Source organism: Alternaria arbusti (genome assembly GCF_024043155.1).
Source record: "Alternaria arbusti strain BMP 1465 chromosome Unknown scaffold_1, whole genome shotgun sequence".
Taxonomy (NCBI): domain Eukaryota; kingdom Fungi; phylum Ascomycota; class Dothideomycetes; order Pleosporales; family Pleosporaceae; genus Alternaria; species Alternaria arbusti.
Genome location: NW_026249941.1, coordinates 418,905 through 438,190, shown reverse-complemented (window position 1 = coordinate 438,190; position 19,286 = coordinate 418,905). Strand labels below are relative to the sequence as shown.

General features: G+C 54.3%; 3 protein-coding genes across 3 annotated transcripts; 1 reads left to right on the top strand and 2 right to left on the bottom strand.

Moving 5' to 3' along the window:
* Positions 1–1,230: 1,230 nt before the first annotated feature.
* Positions 1,231–3,125, top strand: J4E86_000170 (uncharacterized protein; the record flags this gene model as incomplete). Its single annotated transcript, XM_051440746.1, has 3 exons — positions 1,231–1,312; positions 1,364–1,593; positions 1,647–3,125. The coding sequence occupies 3 exons, from the start codon at positions 1,231–1,233 to the stop codon at positions 3,123–3,125; spliced, it is 1,791 nt and encodes a 596-aa protein (XP_051306917.1).
* A 952-nt stretch (positions 3,126–4,077) lies between these two features.
* Positions 4,078–5,314, bottom strand: J4E86_000169 (uncharacterized protein; the record flags this gene model as incomplete). Its single annotated transcript, XM_051440745.1, is given in 3 exon segments — positions 4,078–4,795; positions 4,807–4,994; positions 5,192–5,314. 3 exon segments carry the CDS (start codon positions 5,312–5,314, stop codon positions 4,078–4,080), a joined length of 1,029 nt encoding a protein of 342 aa, XP_051306916.1.
* Positions 5,315–6,418: 1,104 nt separating this feature from the next.
* On the bottom strand, positions 6,419–18,688 carry J4E86_000168 (putative Hybrid PKS-NRPS biosynthetic cluster; the record flags this gene model as incomplete). The annotated part of the gene is made up of 4 exons (XM_051440744.1): positions 6,419–9,351; positions 9,409–11,208; positions 11,262–14,476; positions 14,592–18,688. The coding sequence occupies 4 exons, from the start codon at positions 18,686–18,688 to the stop codon at positions 6,419–6,421; spliced, it is 12,045 nt and encodes a 4,014-aa protein (XP_051306915.1).
* Positions 18,689–19,286: the final 598 nt, after the last annotated feature.

Here is a 19,286-nt window from a genome sequence, read left to right as displayed (position 1 = left end):
TTGGTAAACGGATCCTAGTGTACGCATGATACCACCGAGCCGGACTCTGATTGAGTTGACCCGCAAGTCACAAACTGGTCCAAGAGATGCCATGCGAGGTCCCCTTTGTCCGGTTTGCACTTCAACATCCAATATATCGTCTGACCTACAACAAGGCTACAGTTCGCTTCAAGAGCTTGACACAGGAAGTCGCCGACAACTCCAACTACATGCAGGTCACTAACTTTGTACGGCGGTTTCCGCATCTCATACATCAAAGCGCAACACCCTCCTGATGCCATCCAAGTGCATCCGCAACACTCTTCGACACCATGTGTTATCATACAGACACACTGTTGGTCAGAACAGCAACCTCGGCGCTCGCGAAGGATGGGCTCGAAAATCGCGCAGGAGCTACTTCCGCTAGACGATATTCCGGAGATGGCAGACCTCACGATGTCAGTCGCGTAGCCATGGGCGTTAATCTCTCGGCTTGCATGCTGGAAACGCCAAGGAGAATCTGTTGCAAATTCTTAGGCGTGCCCGTCAGCTTTCGGACACTGTTCTGGAAGGTGAATTAATGCATGAGCAAATAAGATGCGTGGGAAAGATGCCAGGACCCAGGGCCGTGGGAGGGCCTGGTTCAGCTGGTAGATGGATGTCGACGTCTGACGACCGTTGATGTTACCCACGTTTTGACGTGCGATGCTCCCATTGGCTGACCTTTCTACACGAGACCACTCCACGCCCGAACGCTACGAGCTTTGCCAAGATGCGGCCAAGAGACATGGCTGTCAAAGTTATCGGCTTGGTAGCTTCAATGAGAGGTTGCGAACTGAAAGCGCTAAGCTCCGCCATCATTCACCAGAGTTGCTTGACTGCGCTAGTGGGGAGATCTTGACGGCCTTGGCAAAGAATCCGCCATCCTTCTACGCCCTGCCCAATCACAACTTCGGTTCGAGCACACGTTCTCTTGGCGAATGCTCTCACGTTGCGGCCTGTGAGTGGTGGCTGCATAGTAGCTGGACATGCAGGGCGTCGGATGTCACCCATCAGTCTGGAATCAATCGAAGGGATTGACGCCGTAAGCCAATACGGGCCTTCTCCGCCGCAAAGAGCGACCTGAAGCGTCTCTTTCAATATATATACATGTCTTACAGAGGGCCCTCCCTTACTTTCGGCATCCCAGCTCCAACTTCAAACAGCCTTCTTTGTCATTGAGCGACTTGTACTGCTCAAGGATCAGTCATCATGGCGCGTCTTACACAGTACAACTATGTCTTCGCCATTGGCACTTTTTTTGCCATGCTCGATGCATACAACAACGGTGCCAGTACGTGCAGATTACTGTCACTCCATCATGCTCCAGACTAACACTGTACAGACGATGTTGCCAACGCATGGGCTACCTCTGTTTCTTCCCGTTCGGTCTCCTACCGCCAGGCCATGATCCTGGGTACCATCTTCGAGATGGTTGGTGCCATCACCGTTGGTGCTCGTACCGCTGAGACGATCAAGAATGGCATTATCCCTCCCAATGCTTTCAAGGACGATGCCGGTGTTCAGATGCTCGCATTCACTTGTGCTCTCGCTGGTGCCTCTATGTGGGTTATGGTAAGTGTCACTGTACTAATCGCATTTGCAACATACACTGACTCCGTATATAGTGGTGTACCAAGCACTCCGCTCACGTCTCATCGTCTTACTCGCTCATCTCTTCCGTCGCTGGTGTTGGTGTCGCCGTTGCTGGCGCTGCTAACGTACAATGGGGTTGGAACAAGGGCAAGGGTCTTGGTGCCATCTTCGCAGGTCTCGGAATGGCACCTGCCGCTTCTGCCTGCTTCGGTGCCATCATCTTCATGCTGATCAAGATGACCGTCCACGTCCGCAAGAACCCCATTCCGTGGGCCATCTGGACTGCGCCTTTCTTCTTCCTCGTTGCTGGAACCATTTGCACGCTTTCCATCGTCTACAAAGGATCGCCCAACCTCGGTCTCAACAAGAAGCCAGCGTGGTATGTCGCAACCGTCACCATGTCTTGCGGTGTCGGTCTAGCCTTCCTATCCTTCCTCTTCTTCGTCCCTTACCTACACGCCAAGGTCGTGAAGCGCGACCACACCGTCCGCTGGTACCACGTCTTCCAAGGCCCTCTTCTCTTCAAGCGCCCTGTCCCGGATGGCGCCGAGGCTGCCGTTGTTCCCGACTACGCCGTCGTCCAGGAGGACGAAGAGATGAAGAAGCCCGAGCAGAACAACGACTCCGAAGAGGGCATCACCGTCCACGACCACGAGAAGATGGCCGTCTCCACCGACATCGCCGAGCACCAACAACCCAGCTACAAGGAACTCGTCGCCCAAGGCCAAGAGCGCTTTCACTCCAAGCTCCGCGCCAAGAAGGGACCTCTCGGCTGGGCCATGCGCTACCTCCACGAGAACAAGATCCAAACGGGCGAGATCTACGAAAAGAAGAACATGCTCATCACTCTGAAGCGCATCCCCGCCATGCTCGTCGTCGGCGCCCTCTACGGCGTAAACTACGACATTCACGCCGCGCAAACCGGTATCCACGGCACACCCGAAGGCCGCCGCATGGAGCGCGTCTACAGCCACGCAAAGAAGTACTCCAACGAAGTCGAGCACACCTACTCCTTCGTCCAAGTCCTCACCGCCTGCACCGCCTCCTTCGCCCACGGCGCCAACGACATCGGAAACGCCGTCGGCCCCTGGGCCGTCATCTACGGCGCGTGGAATACAGGAAAAGCCTCGCAGTCCAAAGCATCCGTGCCCGTCTGGCAACTCGCTGTCCTCTCTGCTACCCTCTCACTCGGTCTCGTTACTTACGGCTACAACATCATGAAGGTCATGGGTAACAAGATTACGTATCACTCGCCTAGCAGAGGTTGCAGCATGGAAATGGGTGCCGCGCTTACGGTGCTTATCTTCTCGCAGTACTCGCTTCCTGTTTCGACGTCCATGTGTATTACCGGTGCGACGGTTGGTGTGGGTCTTTGCAATGGCACGCTCAAGGCTGTTAACTGGCAGAGAGTGGGTCTGCTGGTGTTTTCTTGGATTATGACTATTCCCATTGCGGGGACTATTGGTGGTGTTTCTTGCGCGATTGTGCTTAACGCTCCTCACTTTGGTTAGATGGAGGTGTTGGAGCGGTAGAGAGATCTTGGGGTGTTTTCAGTCGTGTCTTGGAAAAGGATAGTAGATTGGGTTTTGTACCTGCTTGCGTTTTAGTAGCGACACCTTTGGGTGATTAGCATGCGAATCGTCTATTCATGTGCATATTTCGTCAACTTCCCTCGTGTTTCCATGTCTCAATTACCATTTTTGGAGAACTTGCTATAGACACACTGACCCCTTGGCTCGCTTCTACTGCCTTTGATACCCTTGCGTAATTTATAATCTACGATGCAGCATTTTCGACAAAGCAATCTGCCTTCACGGGTGCAGTAAGTCGCATGTCCTTATTCTCTACACCACCACGCCGCAACGCGTCGTCAAGACCAATGAACATAAATGACTTGGGAGAGTATTGAAGAAGTTCACTTTAGGCCATTTTAGTGAAGAACTAATGATGAAGGCAGAGCTCTGGTAATTTGAAGATCATCGCGCCAAGTACTTCCAACCCCGACAACAGTCTTCCTACTTATAGCAGATTCGAGATTCAAAAACTTTGGGATAATAAAAGAAGAATATACGCGGTATCTAACAGGCTGCGCGTCGTGCTGATAGTAGAGCACCTGATTTGATCCACCCAAACTGCCCTGCTCTTGCAACATAAGAAGAAAGAGTTGAGAAAGGAAAACATCTCGCTGAAAACCTGAAAGATGCAAAACGCATCCCAATCTGTAACAACACCCACTATCTTCGAAGCAAGAGGCATTCCAAGCTACTGACCACGTCCGTTTCCTCGGCCACCTGGTCTACCACCACGGCCTCCACGACCTCCACGGGGACGCCAGTAGCCACGCTGCCGGCCTGCATTGATGCGGTCAGCATCGGCTTGAGTCAGGCTGTAGCCTGCCTGATTGTAATTCCATGGTGGCTGTACTACTTGACCGGAAGGCTGCGCGGAGCCCCGACCCCGTCCTCATCCAGACGAGCGGCGGTTGGAAGAAGATCCTCGTCCTCGTCCACGTCCACGGGGAGCTGGTTGCGGTGGTGCTGGGGTCGGGTCTTGGACTAAGTTTAGGTTGCGCAACACGGCCGTGAGGGCCGACATATCGGGAGCTGGCGGGTCAGGCGACGTGGTCTGGGAAGCGCCAAATGGGGAGTAGGAGCTCGAGGCCTGTGGAGGGTTCGACGAGCTGGGGGCGCTGGGAACGGGTGGGTTTAGGACACGGTCCAGGACATCTTGAGTGACATTGTTAAAAGCCTGGAGGACAACCCTCTGGCCTGCAAGTGTTGTGCCATTGAGCTGCTCAACAGCCTGGTCGCGGCCCTCAGCTGTTTGCATCAAGACGATACCAGACAACATGCGATTTCCTCCGACTTCAGCACGATCGATACCTTCGGGGCGAAACGGGTGGAGAAACGCCATGACCACATCGTTATCGAGCTCGGGCGGGATGTCGGTCATGAAGAGTACTCGGTTTCGCGTATCTTCTCTATTATCGAGATCAGGAGAAGGGACGCGATGCGGAGGCAAAACGTCACCCAGATTTTGGAGAACTCGTGGGATCAGGTCAGCAAGAGCTAAACGCTTCTTCTCCGCCTGAGCTTTGGCCTGAGCTTCTAGTTCTTTCTCCTTTCGAGCTTTCTCTTCACGCTCCCGCACGACCTTTTCGTGTTCTTCTTGCAATGCTTGGCTCTCCTTTACTCTTGCTTCTCGTGCTTCTCAGAGCCGCACGGCTTCTTCTTCGCGTCGACGTGCTTCGTCTTCGCGAGTGATCCCGAGAGCTGGAAAGTCCGAATCGGTAAGCCCACGAGTACCGTAAGGCCGTCCAGGTAAGGCTGAATCAGGGCCAGAAAGTCCAGGGCGAACGAAACCGTCGTGATTGTCGTTAACTGTGGAGAGATTAGCAAAAAGAACGTAAAGAGCTTCTCAACATGGAACACTAACCTATGTAATTGCCAGAAGGAGCAGCTTCCACGCGCACACGATTGCCACGGATGTAGTCATTCGTCCACTTTACGGGATGAACATGCCCGAACATGACGTATATACTCGAATTCGCCCCTGTTCGTGGATGAGCTGCGCGAACCTGATCGAGGATCATATGGTGTTGGAAGAAATCGCGGATGTCGTCTTCAGTCGCGGCGCGTGGGACATTGTCTACACGATAGACTCGGTTACCGGCAGGTCGACTGTATCTAAACTCAACCATTTTTACAGAATACAGCCAGAGTTCTAAGTCTTTTAGGGATTGTTGATGAGAGGGCGGGGTATAGAGAAGGAGGAAAGAATGGGTCTAGGTTATATAGGTAGCGGGCAGGAAGAGAAGGAACAACTTCGGCGTGCGTGAACAGTGCGAGACAGACTTCGCGGAGTGGTTAATAAGTTCCACGGAAGGGCACGCGCGAAGGAGGAGAATGTTTGTATACAACAATTAGTGAAAGAGTCGCAACCAATTCATGATTGATCAGGCAGCGCGACCCGTGGGTTTTCATGACCAGTGATAATGAATGTCGAAGGGATGTTGCCATGACAAAGACTGCCCACTTTGGAAAGTCGTCAGTAGGATTTTCTTTTCTTGGCCTAGCCATGCGCCGTATACCTTATTACATTTGAGTTGTCGTGAAGAGATAGGATCACGGATGTAGATCCTAGCGACTGTGATCCGGGGGCGTCCACCAGCTACTCCACGATATGACAACCCACATATTGATGGCACTTCCTCTGGGTATTGCAGTATACATAATCGAGATGTCGATTTAACCAGATGATAGGACAGTCGCGAAGTGCAGTGAATTAGATGGTGACGCAACGAAAGAAGAAGCTACGTCAATCGGCATCTTCGGTATAGCGAGGAGGTTTTGCTGATATGAACGTGCTATTGCTGCGGTCGCGATCAAGACGGTTGCCCTACGAAGCGACATTGTGTGGTGCGACTTCAAGTCAGAGGACGCAGGGCGAAGTGAAATCTAGATGCTGAAGTCATCGGCTGGAAATGTGATTACGTCAACTCGGCCCGTGCGCCACCAGCGCCGCTTCTCGTGGTCCAAATCTCCAGACGCGCCGAGCACGCGTCAACGATTAACGCGCATCTTGTTCTCATCCGGAACTGCCTCGGATTCCATAGAGTAGGTATGCGCACGAAAACAACATTAATGACATCTCTACCTTGTACCCACTCCCCAAACTATGCCGGATGTCACCAAAGTCCTCCTAACCTAAGCAATTCCATAACGCCTATCCTAGCTCCCTGATATGTGCTTCCGAGTGAGTAGCAAAGGAAAGTACCCTCCATGACCATCACTACAAGCAGCATCTAGTTCTCTTTACTCAATAACAGCTTCTGTCCGACCTGCAGTCCACCATGCGCATCGGCGTCGCGCAGGAACTCGCCCACCAGAGGATTCATACCACTCTGAACCGCACCATCCACCCACTCGCCTATGGGCAACGATCCCAGCCCACTACCCGCCTCGCCGCTCAACAGCTCCCGAATACTCTGCACGGGGATGATCTGGTCACCTGCGTGGTGCAGATACTCGACTAGTGAGTCGTTGTCAGCACCTGTAGTCGCCTGCAAGACCGAACGAGCGATGCCCTCAGTGACGTTCTCGAGAGAGACAAGATCTACATAGCCTGTCCAACGGCTCAAGTCGGGCAGCGCCTTGATCAGGGACCCATATTCGAGGAGGTTGGACATGATGTCCTCAGCTGCATCGTCGCCCATGATGGCTGAGGGCCGGTGGATGAACACCGGTAGGCCGATCTGCTGGCTGACCTTTTCCAGGAAAACCTCGCTGACCCACTTGGAAGCCGCATAGCCGTTAGCTAGCCCTGCGCCACCGTCTGGATGAGGTGGGAAGCGGGCGAGCGACTCTGGAGCCAGTGTCTCGGACTTGTTGAACTTGCCTGCCGTGGCAGTCGAGACGAAATGGAGCGGAATACGGCGAGTAGATGCGAGCCGCACGAGTTCCTTTGTAGAGGAAACATTGGCGCTCCTGAGAGACTGGTATGTCTTGAGGAATGACACGTCTGCACCGTTGTGGATGATGGCGTCTGCTGAGGCTGAAATCGACTTGGCCTCCGCTTCCGTTAGTCCGCAGCGCGGAAGAGAAAGATCACCCTTGTGAAGTACGACCTTGGAGCAGCTTGCAAACTCGGCCAACTTGCTGATGTCGCGAATCGCAATGCAATGTATCTTGCCAACATCGGGGGCCTGGACTAGCAGTCGAAGCAGAGAGCTGCCCAGGAGGCCTGTCGCGCCGCTGATTACCACAGTCATGGAAGACGTGTGGTTCTGCACTGCTACTCCCGGAGCTTGGTGTGTGCTTCCTTCCAGAAGGTAGCTGGGGATCGCGGTTTCAGCCTCCCAGTCGATCGGCTTGTCAGCATCTGAAGATACATCCTGCATCATAGTTGCCATGGCGCCCAGTGTGCTGTTCTCAAACAGCTTCAATAGGGGCAGGCTGGCCTTGAAAGTCTTGTTGATGAGCTGCCGCAGCTCGATGAGCAGCATGGAGTTGCCACCAACGTGGAAAAAGTCAGAACTGGCGTCGATACGATGCACCTCCTGCATCTGCTCCGGCAGTGTGTCTAGCCAGACCTGGACCAGCTTGGATTCCATCTCTGTCAGCTCCTCTGTCGATCCTGATCCCCGCACAGTGCTTGGGATGGCGAGTCCTCGGAGAGCTCTTCTGTCCACTTTGCCAGCTGCATTTAGTGGCATCGAGGAAACGGCGATAATGGCCGCGGGTCGCATATACTGCGGCAGGTCCAGCGAGGCGGCGAGGTTGCCGAGGAATTGGATCTCGCTCTCCATCGACGTGTCTGAAGGCGACAGCACCGCATGTGCAATCAACAGGGCAGGGTCACCCCGAGGCGTAACTGCCACCATCTTTACACGTCCGTTGGCCGCGTCCAGTATGGACTGTTCGATATCTTGCAATTCGATACGCAGGCCTCTGAGTTTGATCTGCGTGTCTCCATCGATGCGACCGATGATTTCCAAGGAACCATCTGATCTGAGGACGCCCTTATCTCCAGTTCGGTACATTCTAGTCCACCCGTTCTGTGTAGCCACCGAAGTTGGCATAGGGTCGTGCAGGAACTTGCTTTGCGACTCATCGCTACTGTTGATGTATCCCATGGCTACGCCTGCGCCCGCGATGCAGACTTCTCCGGACCAACCGATTGGCAAGACGCTCAAATCTTGATCCACGATGTAGACACCGTAGTTTGGAAGGGTCCTACCAGCTGGAACAAGGCCATCATGGTGGTTTAGCAAGCTGAGATCCAGCTCGCTTGACGACATGGCGCATTCGGTCGGACCGTAAGCGTTGAAGTAGTGGAAATCGTGTTCGAAGCGGGCACCGAGCTTACGGAAGCTTTGCAGGAGCTCAGGCGAGAACTTCTCACCACCCGCCGTGGCATATGCCCAGTGTGTGCTTTGAAAAAGACTAGTCGCGCCGTGCCTGAGCCAGGCGAGATATTCCGACGGGGTTGCGCTGGTGTATGTGATTTTCTCTTCCAGCACAATGTTGGCCACGGCTACAGGATCTTTGCGGAGGACTTCTGGAACGATGACGAGAGTACCTCCATTGGCGAGCGCCATGAAGATCTGGTTCAGAGACATGTCGAAACCCACGGAACTCTGCTGCAAGACCATCTCACCTCCAAACCCATGCGTGTGTACCAAGGCCTCTACGTGGTTGCGCAAGCTACCGTGTGATAACATCACGCCTTTGGGAACTCCCGAGGTTCCACTGGTGAACAATATAGCCGCCGGCTCGCTCGCTCGGGCGGAGACCGGAGGAAGAATTGATGTCCCACCCTGGAGAAGGAGGACATTCAGCACAGCCACGGATGGCGAGAGTTCCATGCTCGCGGTCTGGGGAGCCGTCGTGGTGTTGACAAGCAGCGCAGAGCACTTGGACTCTTCCATCATGACGCGGAGCCTCGCTGGTGGGATGTTGCAGTCCAAGGGAACGTAGACGGCGCCAACTCGGAGAATGGCAAGCAAGGAAAATACAAAGTGGGGCGACGGCTCCTGGAAGACCGCCACAACCGATCCGGGCTTCGTGCCTGCCTTGAGAAGTGCGGATGTTATCCTTCCGACATGTTGATCAAGCTGTTGGTATGTCCACGACATGCCGTTGCAGTCTTTGACTGAGGTCTCGTTCGGGTGCTTGGCGATCATCTCGTCGATACGATGCGCCAGAGTCTCCGGCCACTTGGAAGTCATTACGGGACCTGCAAGACGTTGTTAGCGCTCCGGGTCTGTGTTAAATGTGTAGACAGCCGACTTACCTTTTCCAAGCTCGATCGCAGTGCTGACATCCTGACTTGAGAATAAGGACACGTCCTGCAAGGCCATTCCGCAAGACCGAGAAAGGTCTTTCAACAAAGCGAAATACATGTCCAGAAGCTGGGATGCATCGCTTTCAGAGTACAGACCGCGCTGCACTAATAGAGTGACGCGAGTTTCGCCCCCTGGATTCTCGATGATGTCCAGAGACACGTCATAACCGGACCCCGGGAGATCAATTGACTTGACTTCAGCCTCTGCACTATCGAAGCGTCGCTTCTCACTCACACCCTGGCGATAGTTGATGAATGCTTGGAAGAGAGGACTGATTGCTGTCGACCTCTCGCAGCTTACGTTGTCGAGCAAAACATCGAATGGCAGCCTCGAGTGGGACATTGCTCGATAAGCCTTCTTGCGCGTGTCTTTCAGCACCTCCTCGAATGAGTGCTGATTCTCCAAATGGAACCTGAGCGGCAGCAAGTTCAGATACATGCCGATGCTCTTCGTGACTCGGTCGTCCCAGCGGTTGGCGTCGGCCATACCAATGCAAACATCGCTATTGCCGAACAGCTTGAATAGGAGGACCTCAAACACGCCTAGGTGGAAGTGGAATAGATTTGCCTTCCGCTCGCGACATGCGTCTTGGATCTGCGATGAGAGCTGCGAGTCGATGACGCGACTCACTGAGTTGTGCGCGTATGCGGTCAGTGGGACGCGATTCTTGGCTGCCGAGAATGGAAGAAGAGGGAGCGGCGACGGCGGTGCTGCGAACTCGGACCGCCAGTACTCTACCTCACCTTGCATTACCCCCGATGCCAAGTCCCCGCGCAGTTTCTCCGAGTAGGACGAATACTGATACGCTGGCTCAACGTTCAGGTCTTGGCCGTTGTAGGCTTTCTGTAGGTCATCGAGGAGGACCTCCAGACTGATGCCATCCATAATGATGTGGTGGGATCCAAGGAGAAGATAGCTCTTCGTTGGTGTCAAGCTGAGATGCACAATGCGCATGCAGTCGCCATGCTCGATATCATAGACGTGGTTCTTGAGTCTCTTCAATTCGTGTGCCAGGCCCGCTTCATCAGCGAGAAGCACAGTTTCGAGGCGCAATCGCGAAGTTTCGGAAATGCCCTGCACAGGTCTCTGATTCTCATCTACGAAGAACGAAGTCCGGAAAGACTCGTGCCGTGCTGCCACCTTCTGGACGGCGCTTTCCAGGTTCCCTAGTCTTATGGTGCCGTTGACCGCCACGCATATAGTGCTGTTCGCCGTCGTCTGGTCTTCCATCAGGTGTTTTTGGAACCAGAACCGGGACTGGCCAGGTGAGATGGGGTGTATCTTGTCAAAGCTTGGCTTGGTCACCTCATTGGAGTCTGCGACCGAGTCAGAGGTGGCGGACGATGACTCCTGCTTATCCAAGTCATCATCGCTCAACTGGCTTGGGCTGGACGAGTCTGTGCTTGTCTGTGGGGTTCTTGATGGAGATGGGTCAGTGGCATCCGGGGCCGGCAATGGCGTTGCATCCGGAAACATCACTTCGGGGTCAGGGGAGGAGTCGCCCTGGTCTGGAATTTGGCGGGCTGGCGTGTTGGCCACTGCGTGATCGAGCAGCTCTTGAACCAGACCGCCAGATAAGATCATGAACACAGGCACTTCAGTCTGGAGCTCCTTCAAGAACCAGGAACGAATCTCTACAGCGACCAAAGAGTCGACGCCGAGATCATCAATTCGTGATGCAAGAATCTGGAACGCCTCTTTGTCTTCTGGAATCTGGAGTATAACGCGCAGCTTACGGATGAAGCCATCTAGAGACCGTCAGTCTTATGCTGCAGTGCATAGCCAGGATATACACGCTTACCTTGCACGATATCGCGAACCTCTTCCTCCGTAGCCGCTTCGACCAGTCGGCTCTTGATCGATGCGTCGGCCGCCCTTTTGGTGTTCTTACTGTCACCCACTTGGTCGTTCTGAAGGCAGTGCTGGAAACGAGGGAACTTAGGCCAACGAATCATCACATCGTCTAGTCCAGACGTTCTTAACGCTGTCATGACCTCGGGATTTCGCCCAGAGAGCGGATGAGACGCTAATACGGCCTCGCCAAAGCAAAGATGGAATTCTCTCTCGGATAGCAGCAAGAAGCCGACCTTGAAAGAGGCCTCGTGCACACTCCCCAAGAACCCATGATTGCGGTTGATATATCCTACGCCCATGACAGCGCCAATGTGGAAGATGGACGCCGCTAGGCCTTGACTGCGACGCTTGTTCGCGAGCGCCGTCATGAAGGAGTTGGCAGCGCTGTAGGCTGCCTGCCCACGATTGCCGGCAATGGTGACAGCTGAGGAGAAAAATACAAAGAAATCCAGCGCATCTGCGCCTCCACGGAAGAGCTCGTCCAGAAAGATGGCTCCGCAAAGCTTGGGCCGTAGCACCTTGGTCATCTTCTCGAGCGGCATCTCTGAGAATGAGACATCGTCGAGAACCATGGCGCCATGAGCGATACCTGCGATGGGCGGGAAGTTCTGACGGATGTGGTCCACAAGCGAAGAGAGCGCAGCCTTGTCAGTAATGTCGTTCGCAAAGACTTCAACTTTCACTCCGTCTTGCTTCATGCTCTCCAGCCATCTGGCATCCATTTTCGGTGAGCGACTGGTGAGCACTATGTTCCGCGCTCCGTGCGATGCCATCCAAGTGCAGGTGGACTGTGCCAGGTCGCTGGTCAGTCCAAACATGACATATGTCTTGTCGCTCTTGAAGTGGACGAGGCCGTCGACGGTGGAAATTTGCACTGGAACTGGGGAGGCACTGTTCCAGTCCAAGACGGCTGAAGTTACAGCCTCTACTTCGGACCCACCAACCAGCTGTTCCAATGTTATGGGCGCCAGGTTGGAGCTCAAAGGCTTTGAGAGGAGCGTGTCTCTCATTGCCCACTGCACTACCCTGTTGAGTTTCGGGCGGACATCCTGTATGGTAAAACCACGAGCATGCTGCAGTGCTTGTATCCCTGTGAGCGTCATCCGAAGGCAGGAGTCGGGTAGAGTGGAGGCGATCATCTCGCCCAACCGCCTCTGTTGGGCATCCTTGGAGCCGTCCACAAACATTGCGACAGCAGAGGGCAGCAAAGACCGGACCTCGCGCTTTTGAGCGTAAGAATCAATGCTGATCCACGCGCCGTCAGCGACTGGTGTGGCGGAAGTGGTGAAGAAGACGGTCACGTTGATGAGAGATGCAGCCTCGATGACACTGGATGCCAGCTCCGGAGATGGCTCATGAATGACCATGGTAGAGTCTCTCCGGCACACAGAAAGCAGGTTCTCGACGCGCAGCAGATTGTCCAGCTGGGAGAGGAATTGAGATTCACTACCCTCCGGCACTTCAACCTCTACCACGTCTTCTGGATGGACTAGGGCATGCGAGCCATTGGTCGGCGTAATGGAGACGACAGATTTGGCCGTGGCCATGTTCGTACCCAAGACCAGATAGGTCGGCTGAAGAGGAGCCGTAAGCACAGGCGCCAACAGCGAGTAGGCAACCTTGATCACCACATCCGAAGCCTCTTCAACAGCAGCCTGCCGATTCGACATGGACATCCTGGTCTGGAGAGAACTATTATGAACCAGAGCCGGCTTGCTAGAATCAAGCGAGAGATTGACTGGCGTGGTCCGCGTGTCGATGGCATGGTATATGGTTCGCTTGGATGCGTTGTACCGGTCGTTGATGACGTGTTCGTGATGGATACGCGCAACCATGAGCTGTCCGTTCTCAAGAGCGAGCTCGTGCTCTTGTGTCCACAGCATCTTGTCGATGCTACCGTTTTTCTCCCATGTGGTGCCATAGCGCAAGCGAATGAGTGTCTCCAGGAGTTGTCGAGGATCGGGCTTGGTGCCGCTTTCCAGATCGAGCACTTGCGCAACTAGGTCGGGGATTTCGAGCAGCACAGTTCGTATGAGACCGATCGACATGTTCATATACGGTTCATCCGACCTGCAACCCTGTGTTACCCAGAGGACGGTTCCTTGGGTCTCGAACAGTCGCTGTATTCCCTTGAGCGTCTGTTCGGACAGGGAGCGAAAGATGGGCTCATCCAATTCCGCTAGGCAAAGAATCGCGCTGTTAGGTGTCGTCTTGGCAGAGCCTGTCATATCACCAAGTGTCCGATATACGGCATGCTTCACCCCAAACGGCTGGATTAGCCGAACGATCTGGCTAATAAGCTGGCTGGTTCCCAACGTCTGACCACCGATGATCACTAGGTCCCATTCCTCTTCGCCAACCGACTTGTAGGTGCTAAAGGAGGAAAGTGGCTCGCGGAGCAGCGAGACGCGGTCATCTACAGCTTGTGTAACCCAGACGGTCAGCGTTGAAGGGAACACATCGATCTCGGGGGTGGCCGTGTCAATGCCCGAGAAGCCACATTCAAGGAGCAACTGGTGCCACTCGAGCGTCGATACACCAGGCGACAGCATTCTCCCGTCGTTCTGACCTAGCCACCAACCTGTCGTGGCAGACATCATGAAACCGGTGCGGCTCACGTCATTGTTGGTGATCTCTTGCATGACCAGGTAGCCTCCAGGCTTCATGAGCTGGCGCGCGTTCCTCAAAGTGCGGCGTAGATCTGTCGTCGCGTGGAGGACCAGAGAGGCCACGACCATGTCGTACGAATGTTCCTCGTACCCTTGTGCTACGACGTCTTTCTCGCAGTCCAGAGTCTTGAATATCATCTTGTCGCACACGGCAGAGAATACCTGCTGTGCAGTCTCGAAGAAACCCGAAGAGATGTCGGTATAGGTGTAGGAGGCGAATGAGCGACCGATCTCTTTCATGATCACTTTGGTAGCTCCACCCGTACCGGCACCGATCTCAAGTACTTTCATGCGGCCGTACCGATGCACAATCTGCTTCACAGTCTGGCCGAGGAAGAGAGACCACTCTCGTAGGCCCATACCGACCTCGTAGAAGCGATCCAGGAGACCGTCCTTGGTCATGTGCTCGAGAATTGTAGTCTCGCCTCTGAGAACGGCTGGGAGGTTGTCGCCTACCGCGCGAGCTAGCTGGAGCTCGGTCCTATGCGCCCATCTGCGCGAGAGTCAAGTCAGCATTCCTGATCAAAGAGCGAAGGGGGTAGAAGCAAGAAAAAAAGCCGAAAAAGAAGGTGCGCTTTGTCACGAGAGGAGGAAGGAGTAGAACATACTTGACTTTCAAGGCCGCGATGTCGTCTGCAGTGTCATCCAGCCATCTGCTCTGAGAGTATGGTCTCGTACCGGTGGTAGAAATGACGTGGTGGTAGAACTCGAACATGCACTCAAAATGCCACTCGAGGTTCATGGTTTGTCTGACGTCCTTGGGGAAGGTACTAGTGATGTTCCTCATGTAATCGAGAACGACCCTTTCCATGACCTCAGCGAACTCGTAGTCCTCAGCCGTGGACCTAAAACCGCCCATGGCTAACTCGCAATCTGGGTTGAGCGGCGCCCAGATGTGCTCGGTGAAGAACTTCTTGTCCATATCCGCGGTGGGCTCAGCAAAAGCGACGACTTGAATACCCTCCATCTGAACCAGGCCGGCGCCCTCGTGGGTATAGATGTCGACATCGCCGCGGAGTTGCTTGGAAGTCATCGGGTTCTCAGTCAGGTGCGCGCACGAGTTTACGCTCTTGCTTTCTGCCCCGAGATGCTGCTCGCACAAACCGACATTGACGCGGAAGCTTTTGATCCCAGTGGGAACATGCAGCTGTTGAAGACTGCCATCACCCGGGAAGCAATACGCCAAGAAGATGCCCTGCAGCGCCGTGTCCAGCATAGCCGGGTGTAGGAGCATCTTCACTGGCTCATCATTCTGCGCAGGCACTGAGATGGTCGAAGAAGAGTAGTCGAGCCTTCTCTCGATCGAAGAGAGCGTCCGGAAGTCGCCGCTATAGCTGTAGCCAATGGGCTCCAGAGATGAGTAGAACCGGTCTTCTGAGACGCTGGTGAGATTGGGAGGGTCACCTTTTCGAGACGGCAGCCATCGGGGGTGCGAATCTCCTGTCGTCACCCGGATTTTACCCGTCGCATGCGTGGATAGAAGTTCTACTTCTGCATTGTTCGACGCATGATACGAAAAGGAAGCGACATAACTCTTGTTACCTTCTTCCTTGGCGATGTTGTGCAGCGTGAAGAGCGTCTCGATGCCGGCATCGCCATCTCCAAAGACGAGCGGTTTACCGAGGCTGAAGTCCTGTATCTCTATCACAGCAATGTTTTCGCCTGGCGACAGCCATCTAGCTGCCTCCACGGCGGTGGCGATGTAAGCTGTTGCTGGATAGATGACCTGACCCTGAAGCTGATGGCCCCGGACCCAAGGCATCTCACTAAGCTTAAGCAGATTCCTCCAGCGAATCTCGTTCTCGGTCAGATCTGTCGTTCTCGCGCCGAGTAACGGATTGTGAGGGTTCTTGGCGCTGGCTACAGCTCTAGACATCCGAGACTCATGCCAGTAGAGTCTGTCGTGCTCCCAGTGGTATGTGGGGAGGTCTTTCAATAGATCTCGGCTGAGCGCACCGGATGTCGATAGGTCCATCGTGTGAAAGTCGACTGGAGAGGGAGAGAACCGAGACCACAAGTCGCCAAGGGCGTTGCTGAACGTATCGATATCGTCTTTCCCACGGTGCAGCAAGCCCACATACGGCAATGCTTCCGCATCACTGTGGGCACGAAACGTCTCTAGTACTGGTCCCTTCAACGCTGCATGTGGACCAACCTCGATGGCAAAGTCGAATTGGCCTTCTTTGGCAGTGGCAACAGACTGTACGGCCTGGGAGAAGAGAACAGGCCGGAGCAGATTATTTACCCAGTATGAGCCAGAAAGATCGCAATCCCCCTGCACATCACCGCGCATCTCCGTATTCTCATACGTGCTGGAGAACCACGAAGGACCTCCCGGCGTGTCATGTTGAGGTCGGATGTTGCAGCCCTTTAGGCCCTCGAGGAAACCAGCTGCCACCTTCTCCATGTGTGACGAGTGATACGCTTTGTCGACCTTCAAGACTCTTGCAAACTTCCCTTCGTCTTGGAGAATCTCTCTCGCCTGCTCGATAGCATCGCTATCGCCAGAAAGCGTGACAGCTGTAGGCGAGTTGTAGGCAGCGACGCACAAACGACCCTTGAACATAGGCAGGTCGCAAAGCTCGTTCGCGTCCTCTGCAGATGCGCCAGCGGCCATCATGGCTCCAGGCTTGTCGGATGGACACATGGTTGAATAGTAACCCCGGTAGTACGCGATCTTGACCGCCTCTGCTCGGGTGATGAACCCTTTGGCGTAAGCTGCGGCAATCTCGCCCGAGGAGTGGCCGATGATCGCATGGAAGCTGACGCCTGCGCTGCGAAGGAGATCGTACAAGATGATCTCGATTGTGGTTGTGAGCGGCTGTGCATATGCAGCTTCTGCCACGCGAGACTCAGTCGCGTCGCAGGTGAGCTGGTCTACAAGTGTCCAACTTGGTCTGTGTGGCTCAGGAAGACGCTGCAGTTCACGATCCAGGTCTTCGACTATTGTCCTGACATACGGGCTCTTCATCAAGCCTTTGCCCATAGTCGGCCACTGTGCACCCTGGCCAGTGAACACGCCCAAGATCTGTACTGGTCGCGAGAGTTCTTTCGCACGGGTGCCAAAACTGGAGCCAGCACCTCCCTCCGATGATGCCGCCAGCAAGTCGTCAATCTTGGCCTGGAGGTCCTCTGCTGACTTTGCCGATATGCTGGCTCGGATTGCATGATGAGATCTTCGAGCATACAAGGTGTAGGAAAGATCGCCAAGATCGACAGTGGGATGAGATTGAAGGTATTTCGAGTAGTACGACAAGACTCCTCGTAATGCACTGCTAGATGCAGCTGAGAAGTTGAAGGGTGAGAACAGCGGCGTGGAAAGAGTCGTACTGTCCGGTGTAGGGGTGCCAGTGGAAGGCAGAAAGTTCTCGATGATGACATGCGCGTTCGTGCCTCCGAAGCCGAAGCTGTTGACACTGGCACGGCGAATACCATCCGCGAGACTTGGCCATGGTTTGGAGCTTGTTGCAATCTCGAGATTGGTGTAGAACGGCTCCACGGCAGGATGAAGTTTGTTGAAAAGCAGATTGGGTGGTATGACGCCGTGCTGTACTGCGAGAGAGGCTTTGAGAAGACCAGCCAATCCCGCGGTACCCTCGGTATGACCGATGACGGTCTTGATGGAGCCAACGTAGAGTGGATCGCCCTTATGGGACGTGCTATCGCCGGGGTGGAAGAAGGCTTTGCTGATAGCCTCAGCTTCCTTTGGATCGCCAGCCGCAGTTCCAGTTCCGTGCGCCTCAAAGTATTGGCAGCGCTGATTGGGGTCTTTTGGATCCAGCCCGGCCTTCTTGTAAGTCTGCTCGATGAGATCCATCTGTGCAGAGGCACTTGGCATGGTGATACCCTTCGTTCGACCGTCCTGGTTAACTCCACTCTCTCGAATGATGCACTCGATCTTGTCGCCGTCAGCGAGCGCAGTGCTCAGGCGCTTCAAGATCACAGAAGCTACACCCTCACCACGCGCATACCCGCTGGCATCAGCATCCCACATGCGTGACCGACTATCGGCCGACAACATGTGCAGCGAGCTCTCGGCAATGTACTGTCCGGATCCAAGGATCATGTTAACTCCCGCCGCGACCGCAACGTCCGAGTCGCCGCTTCTCAGCAGCTGGACTGCTTGGTGGACCGCGACCAGGCTGGAAGAGCACGCGGTATCGATGGTCATACAGGGGCCATGCCAGTCGAAGAAGTACGAAATGCGGTTTGACATGATACTTCGAGCCGTTCCTGTCGGAGCATAGGTTGGCAAAGTGTCGACGTCTTTGTGCAAATGGTCGTGGTAGTCGGCACACATCAGTCCAACGTAGACCCCGGTACGAGAGCCGATCAAGGATTCCAGCGGTATTCCCGCCGCCTCCAGCGATTCGTAGACCACCTCCATCAACAGGCGCTGCTGTGGATCAATGGCGGCTACTTCGACGGGCTTGATATTGAAGAACCCCGCGTCGAAGTGACGGTGGTCTTCCTCGAGGAAGTACGACTCCCGAACATCCGTCGTTGCGTGGTGGTTCGGGTCCGGATGATAGAAGTTGTCGATGTTGAAACGATCCTCTGGGATGCGCTTGAGAAGATCGCGCGGATTGAGCAGAAGCTCCCAGAGTTTGGACGAATTGTTCGAAGAGCCAGGGAAGCGCATGCCGCTTCCAACAACGGCGATTGGCTCTCCGTTGCCATGTGAAGTCTCGCGGTGGGCAGTCATTGCGAATGCAAGATGGTCGTATAGCTTGGGACACGGTGTTGAAACTCGTCAATGATCAAAGTCGCGCGAAAGGATGTGGTGAGTCAATGTTTTTTGGTCAACTAATGTTTTTCATTCGTACTATTGAACTACACCACCACCCACTAACTTGCATACAAATGCTCACTCAGGGCGGCCCCAAATTTCCTGTGGCGTTCTTGACTTCGGCTTCCCGTCCCAACATCAGCATTCGAGAGGATTTGGAGTCGTTGTCTCTCAGGCTGATGTATTTCGGGATCGGTGTCAGACGCGTAAGAACAGCCAGTCCGATTCGGGCCTCTAGATGGAATCAGTGTGCGAAGGAAGAATCGGAGCGGACAAAGATGCTGTGAAGAAACTGTAGCCTGATCGCACCAGTACCGAGCATGTAACGTCGGTACTTTTCTCTTTCAATATGGGCAACAAAAATACCGAATAGTCTGCTGGGCCACGGTATCGGTACTATCCTGTAGTAGCGCTGAGGCTGCACCCGCTTGTAGTGAAGGAAAATCGTAAGTACCGAAATGATGACACAATATATAGACGGATAGGTCTTTCCTCCACATTCTTGCCCATTCGA